At 35.4% G+C, this 8,066-nt stretch overlaps 1 protein-coding gene across 1 annotated transcript; it reads left to right on the top strand.

Moving 5' to 3' along the window:
- The first annotated feature begins 1,708 nt into the window (after positions 1-1,708).
- LOC113505515 (monoacylglycerol lipase ABHD12-like) lies at positions 1,709-7,699 on the top strand. Its single transcript, XM_026888262.1, has 10 exons — positions 1,709-1,879; positions 2,518-2,639; positions 3,164-3,277; positions 3,562-3,690; positions 3,986-4,078; positions 4,411-4,545; positions 5,379-5,527; positions 5,971-6,138; positions 6,644-6,771; positions 7,612-7,699. The coding sequence occupies exons 1-10, from the start codon at positions 1,869-1,871 to the stop codon at positions 7,646-7,648; spliced, it is 1,086 nt and encodes a 361-aa protein (XP_026744063.1). The 5' UTR covers positions 1,709-1,868; the 3' UTR covers positions 7,649-7,699.
- Positions 7,700-8,066: the final 367 nt, after the last annotated feature.

The raw sequence follows: 8,066 nt of genomic DNA on the forward strand, positions 1-8,066 counted from the left end.
TTACATAGTAAAATGGATTTTTCAGATCAGTTAAAAAGTAGCTCTGTATTATATTTAAAAGAAAATGTTTCATTTTTTATCAAACGCTTACTATTTTTATTAAATAATGTAACGGTTTATTCACGCGTATTTATCGGGGTAGCCCGACTAGTTTCGGACCCAAACGGAGTCCTTAATCATGAGTAGACGCGGCGGGATTTCTTCTTTTTGTTATTTGTATATTGCTGTCACAATTAATGTAAGTCATGAGATTTTGTCACAATGTAATGAAAATCGGAAGTACAGGTAACTGTTTTAGTATTTGTGATATTTTTTTGTTTAATAATGCTCTATTAGGTACTTCTTATATTATTTAATTGAAAAAAAAAACAAGCGATCATCTTAGCGTTGAAATTTAAGATTATCCGCACTAATTATTTGCTTTGGCACGAATATTCTAAATTCACTTGCTTGTTAATTAAGATATTGTTTTATTCAGAATGTCTCATTTTGTACTTTATTTCTGACATAAGATAATGCAAGTCTCCGAAACTCGACGATTTTAATATCCATGCGATAACTGTTATAAAAATCTTGCAAATTCCTGTCCCTAACAAACTTACCGTTTAGCCGAGTAAATTGAAAAATCACATGTATAGAGATTTTTTTTAATCTTATTTATTATTAAGGGCTTTTAAACCACACGGCCATGTCAGCCAGATCGTACCCTTAGGTTACATACGACAGCTTTGAACTATAAGTTAAGTAAATATGAATGTATAGAGATGACAACTCAGTCACTTGAATAATCGAAACGATATGTCATTTTCTTACATTTTAGTGAGTGTTTTACTTGGCTAGAGGGACTGTCCGACATATTGATAATGTAATTTCGTACTGCATTTCTATATGTGCAAGTCATTTATTCAAAGCTGCGTTTTAAACCATCATGTCATTTGCCTGTAATGAGATAAGGTTTTGACTGTCTTTTTAGAGAGAGATTGTAACACGCATTAGAAAATAAAGTATTTTATTAAAGCCATTGATTTCTGGAGACTGCATTGTGTAAAAGAGTCCTTAAAACTAATAATATAATTATGGCCTAAACAATAAGGTACTTAATTGAATCTATTGTAGTTTAATAATCGCCAAATTATGAAAATGTCAATTATATAGGCATACACTTAGCTAGTCTATACAAAAAGACTTTTCTGTATAATAAACATTGAATCCTTTAATTTTTACATACTTAAATATACAAAAAAAGTAAAAAAAGCGTTTTTTTTTGTTTCTTGATAATTTTGTGTTATCAGAAGTTCATTTGAATAGTAGATCCAAGATGGTTTACTGATTTTGTCTGCGCTGTGTTTTATACCTTTTCTATTGTTGTTTTATTAATTTATTAAGTTGAATTTCAATAAATTGTTATTGAATATATTGTTGTTTTCTTTGCAACCGACTCTAAAATGTATTCATTATGAACCTATGTTGTTTATTGTCAACTTCTGAAACAGATTTTGATATAATTTAGGACTGTGGTCGCGGTAATTTAAGAAAGGCTAGTTTTGCCGCGATTCCTAACATTCATTTCGTTAACGTTTCCAAACATCTAAAATAACCCAAAAACTTAAATAGAAAAGTCCAAAAAGCTTTAAACACAACTAAAGTATATACGAAACCTCTTTGCATCATCACCAGCATTTAATCTATGGGCACGCAACAATCAAAGCAAAGCCAAAGTAACCGTCAAAAGCAACACAAGCGTAAAAGCAACATGTTTTTATAAAATAAAAAATACAAAATAACAACAAATAAAAATCGTAAAATGTTCAAAAAACAAAAAGAATATAATATAAAAATAAAGAAGTTTAAAATAGCTCCATACCAATATGGTTATTGGGTAAGTTAATAATATATTTTAATTGATTTACTCTCAGTGTGGAAGAGAGATACCACTACGCCATGCATAGCGCTGTCACTCTTCCACAAATATAATAATAGTAACGGTGGCCAAAGCTAGGAAAAAAAGCGTCGCCGCGTCGGTCGTCGGGGAGCAAGATGGGTCAATGACATAGTAAAGGTCTCGGGTCAAGTCTGGATGAGGCGGGTACAAGACCGTAGAAATTGGCACGAGAAAGGGGAGGCCTATGCCCAGCAGTGGAAGGATAAAGGCTTTGGATGATGATGATGAATCGTGTCGGTAGACCGCTGGCCTTGTGGATCTATTTAGGGATTTGTATACACGAGGTTTCGTTCCCAATGCAGGCAAGTATCTTAGTCAAGTGGTATACGTCACTAGGACAAAATCACAAAACGTGTCGTGGATTCGATCTCCGAGTAGGACAAACATTTCTTCGACCCTATGTTTGTTTGGGTGCTTGTGCATGTGACTTGAATCCTTGTGCCAGCCACTAAGAGTTCAATTACTTAGAAGTTTGACTGACGAATTTATCTACTTAGAAGTGATAGCGAAGAAACCTGGATTCCAATCCTTGATTCGTCGCCAAAATATTGGCTTCAGTTATGTTTTCCTTCTAGGACGATATTACTGACAGGCGCGTCAGTGACTGCCAGTCTTCTAGTCGTACAAGTAGCGGTATTGCCTCTAGTGTTCAAATATAGCAAGTCTGTACAGAGGAAGATGGTGTTTTCCAATTGCAGTAAGTAGCTAAAATAGGCTAATGTAGTTAGATATTAGTTATATGTATAGCAAGGTATGAGTAATACCTAGTCTTATAAATACTCAATACTCAATACTCAATTATTTATTGCGTTCCATAATGTACATCAAAGTCTTAAAATCGAATAATACAGAACCATTATAGACCCTGTCGGGCACAGCAAAACCTTAGGAGAGAGGAAGCAGTAACAAATAGCCTTATTATATACATACATGGTACATATGCCTATCTAAAAATGGTGAGTTTATTTAGCACCCGGGCCTTCATCATATCAGTAAGCAACATTAAATATGTAATCATACAAATTAATTGTCTTTTATTCAAAAACACATTTTCTTTAACAATGACAAACAAAATACATTACAGTCATAGCAAATTACAATTCTACTTGTTGCTAATCTATTTAAGTCAGGCGTCGAGTATATAAAAAAAAAACATTACCTTCAAAATATATTGGTACTTAAGTAGAAATACTTATTTTAAACTTAAAATAACTATCACAGTAAATTACCCAAGAAACTTGGACTATGAAAACCCATCGAGCTGCGACGTCATCGGCGGAAGGAACTTTAACATCGAGTTTCTGTCGCACGTAGACTCCTGTCCTATCAAACTTGGTAATTGTTTTAACTAAGTAATTAACTTTGTTTTGTAGAAGGGGAACTTTGTAAGATGTTGTAAATAAATTAGTTTACACCAATAATGTGTCACCAAAATATTATTTTTAATTTTACTTACATACGGAAGTTACACTATCTATCTGGTGTCTGTCATGCTTTCGTCATGTAACTATGTACTTCTTCACACTAAAACTAATGAAATCAATACTCTGTAGTTCTTGGTATCGTATTTTTTACTTCTGCCTCCTAAATAGAATATTTTATGCATATTTTATCACCAGGTGCATGGCATATAGTGCCCTGCTCCATGTTCCGTGATGTTTTCGTGATTCGTGACTACGTGAAAGTTGACGATCGTTTGCACGAAGAGTTGAAACGTACCAAGAATACTGTTGTATTGTATTGTCATGGTGAGACTTTAAGTTTTTAGTATAGAACTAAATATCATAGCTTATTACAATTCACATCCAAAATATGTATGTATGTTACTGAAATACAACCGCTCACATTTATTGTCATAATTAGATAGAAATTCGTAATTTGTGTTCACTGGCGCCTGATGATTATTGCATAGCAATTTGTCGAAATACCAAATTGTTTTTAAAGTAACAGGCGCACATTTAACTCATATTTTAGCGTTTAACTGTTGTTTGTTTGTTAGGTTTTAAATAATAACATCATAATTATGTTATTAAATTATAACAGGCAATTCAAACCATCGCGCTTCGCCGCATCGCTTGCAAATGTACAAAGTGTTCCAGGAATTGAATTTCCACGTAATTACTTTTGACTACCGAGGTAAACTCACGTTAATTTTATATTTAGTTTTTTATTTACAGAATACTTGAAACAAAATAATGTTGTGTATGAGATGTTTATTTATAGCTCAATAGCTGAAATAATTTCTGTACCGTTGTCAATGGAAAGTACTAGCACTGTCAATCGGATTTTGTTAATCAACTTCTTTTGTCGACTATACATTTCTACTATTTTTTGCTTCTTTCACTGTGAGCCTTAGTTGATGATCAATACTCAAAGCTTTATACGAGAAGACGCCTAAGCCCAGCAATGGGATTCATTCTGGTTACTTAGTAGTAACCAGAATGAAGGTCTTCTTCTTTGGTTTATAGGTTATGGTGATTCCACTCACGTGAGGCCGACAGAGCGAGGCGTGGTGGAGGATTTGCTGGCGATGTACTCGTGGCTTATTGACTGTTTGGACTCCAAAGACAGGCCCATGGTGGTCTTATGGGGGCATTCGCTAGGTTAGTTATAATTGAATAACTCGAACACGAAAGCCCGAAAACTCGTAGCCTTTTTTGTTTACCACCTCTTTGGGGAGAAAGTGGGTAGTGTCAGACTCTTACTGACTTAACCTGAAAGTGTCCCGCATTTAGTCGGTGTGCGGCAATCAACCCTGACTCCATCATTGTGTAACAATGTTTTACGGATTCGAAGTCATCAAATGTTTTCTGCTTTGGGGTTGAGCAAAAGGGAGTGTCAGACTCCTACTGACTAGAACCCACCCATGTTTCTGCCTTGGTTCTTCGTGTACCAGGGCCACGGTAACCTTTTTGGGCAATCCTGTTGCCCCGAACTACATAGCCCTAAGCCTAAGTATAGCCCTAAGTTTTACGTCCCTTTGTGCTCAGTCCTGTATATTAATAAATTCTCTTGAGCCCTTTCTTCAGGCATCTTGTGATCGGATTTTCGTCCCAGATTCAGAAGTATTTCGTAATTTTACGATCACCTAAGTCGCAATAAAAGCAGTAGGTACTAAATATGGTATTAAAGAGATTGTTTAAAAAAGAGTAATTTGGACCTTTTTTTTTAGTTATCAGGATTAAAGAGACTTGTATAATGTTATATTCACTTATATCTAAAAGACAAGTAGGACATCTTCCTTTAAAATCGAAAATCTAAGGAATGCTAATTTTGGATAATTAAATGGATTTGTTTTTGCATGTGTTTTTCATCAATATTCCATAAAAATCGATACAGCTTTTTGAGCGTAAAAAGTCACCAACATGCAAACACACTCACAAACTTTGCTTTTCATAATATAACTGTGATAATATGACAATCTTCGCATCTTTAGGCACAGCTGTAGCTGCCAACATGACAGCTAACCTAGCAGAATTATGTCAGCAGCAAGGCAGGAAACTGTTACCAAGTCCTGATGCCCTGGTACTGGAGGCACCCTTCAACAACCTGATGGATGAGATCGAAAGCCATCCGTTCTCCAAGGTATGTAGAGGACAAATAGCAGTAGAGGAAAGCCGCTACTGAATCGCTGTCTGATTCTCGTTACTCTTAAACCATTGAATGTTAAAGGAGATCAGATACGGTAAGGTATATGCTAGGTATAATATTATAATCTAGCAATATATTGATCTAGTATATAGTTATATACTAGACTATACTGCTAGATTGTTATTATTCCTTTACAGTACGGATATTCGTATGGTTTAATGTCACTAAGCCAAACAGCGTGTGAGATGTGTCGCGGGTTCCATCCCCGCGTACGACAAGCATTTGTGTGATCCACGTTCTTTTTTACGTCTACCGTTACTTTAACGCAGTTTAATTTTGACAATTTTTGCTGTTCATTTGTAACTACTGATCTGATATACTTACTAAATGGAATTTACTTTTATAACCTAGTCGTTTGCCTCATCCATTGTTTCCAGTTGGTGTCCTGGCTCCCGTACTACAAGGACACCTTCGTGAAGCCCTTCACAGTGTCATCAGAGTACGCGTTCACTACGGACGCGTACCTCTGCCAGGTCCCGAAGGTGCCTATCCTGATGCTGCACTCCAAGGGAGACAAGATCGTGCCCTTCAGTCTGGCTGTCAAGGTTAGATGGGTTTCTATAAGGGACTAACTGTTGTCCACTGGAAGATCCCACGGGGACATATAATCGGGATAAAAAAATATCCTATGTGTGAAATCTGGTTATAAGCTATTTGTGTACCAAGTTTTATCTAAATCCGTTCAGTGGTTTTTACGTTAAATAGGAACAGACACGCAATACTTTTAATACAATAAAGACATGAATTTAGTCCTTTATGATGTTGTATATTTATATCCTTATGATATTATTAGATACATGTATAATAATACCACTGCGAGTGAAATTGTCTACAGTAAAACTTCTTAAAAACATAGTTATTAGGTACTCGTTATATGAAAATACTTTTTAAACTTTCCTGTATCAAAATTATTTCAGAGGCCAATTGAATTTAGGTATTTCAAGTTGAGTCTTTGTTATAAAGCTTACTAAGTTGTTGGTTGCAGGAAGTTTATACTTCAACCGCAGTTCAGTGATAACTTCCCATATATATTTGTATTTGTATCTTCAGCTACATACGAAGGTGGCAGCGTCTCGTTCTGCAGCTGACGCGCCGCTCGTATTCCACGCCTTCGAGCGAGGACTGGGCCTCGGGCACAACAACCTGTGCGAGGCGCCCGAACTTAAGAATGTCGTAGAGTGAGTTTAATCAAGTGTCTATAGATAAATAAATAAATAAATAATAAATAAATATTCCACAACTTTCACACAACGCCGTCTAGTTTCAAACTAAGCAGAGCTTGTATTATGAGTACTAGACAACTGATAAACATACTTATATATTTCTAAATACATACATAATATAGATAAATTACACCCAGACACAGAACAAATGATCGTGCTCATCACACATTCATTTGTCCTGGGTGGGAATCGAACCCACGACCTCCGGTATAGCAGTCAGGGTCACTAACCACTAGACCAACAGGCCAGTCTATAGATAATAACATTACACGTTATAGACAAATCCTTACAATTTCCCTCTTATTTTATGTACGTAGTTAAAACAGTGCACCAGTTGCCTACCTCTATATTTCTTCTTGTCCATCCAAAGGTTGTCTGGAAGATTAGTGATGATATTATAAAGTTAGATACTGTCAGCCGATACATACATAAAAAAATTACTTTCGCACTAAATAATTTATTGCTTGTCTCGCTGAGGTTACCACAAACATTCAAGACACATGCACAAAGACAATCTGACTCAAAACAAGAAGTTAAATGAACACGAATATTTGTCTTACAACGTTGCTTTTATCAAAATATAATGTATTTTTTTGCATTTATCTCGTAAACAGTAAATATTATTGAGAGACCCACACATTTTTTTATAAACCCTTTGCTCAATATTGAGTATTCGATCTTAATAGCTATCTAACAACCTGACTGCTTGGATAACAACAACCAATTGTTTGTAACTTTTTTTTCCTCATATTATATATACCTACTGTGTTTCATGAAATATTTTTCGTTTTACAGGAACTTCCTGACTACAGTCAAAGCTAGAAACAGCTGACGCAGCAAAGAAGAATTTGAAATTTAAATAAACTTTACTCACAAAATAATATCCAATGTCTTTTGTTTTAGACAAATGATTTTCTACAGCCTTTTTCGTTTCGATCGATGACTGGGGTACGGAAAAGGCAATGAATGACTTATTTAAAAAAGCGTCTTGCCGGTTCTTCTCCAAGAAAATAACATTTTGGAACCGTGTTTCGGCTTACTAGAAATAAAAATATTTTTATTTTTAATATTATTAAATTAGCACATTAAAAGCTTAGCGCTAATGTACTAGGTTATTCCGGTAATAGGTAGTTACTCCGTTGGCTCAGCATCCCAAATTGTCTTGGCCTTTGATACGAGAGGGCGCCACTTTACCCGATTCTTGGCCACATCTCGCCAGTCACCGGTGTGAAGCGCCCGTAGGTCCGCCT

Source organism: Trichoplusia ni, chromosome 26, assembly GCF_003590095.1.
Source record: "Trichoplusia ni isolate ovarian cell line Hi5 chromosome 26, tn1, whole genome shotgun sequence".
In the NCBI taxonomy this organism is placed as follows: domain Eukaryota; kingdom Metazoa; phylum Arthropoda; class Insecta; order Lepidoptera; family Noctuidae; genus Trichoplusia; species Trichoplusia ni.

Excerpts from the sequence above, each read along its gene's own strand:
- LOC113505515 (XM_026888262.1), top strand. Across the intron at positions 2,640-3,163 it reads GATGGTGTTTTCCAATTGCA|TAAATTACCCAAGAAACTTG; the intron begins GTAAGTAGCTAA and ends TAACTATCACAG. Across the intron at positions 3,278-3,561 it reads CTCCTGTCCTATCAAACTTG|GTGCATGGCATATAGTGCCC; the intron begins GTAATTGTTTTA and ends TTTTATCACCAG.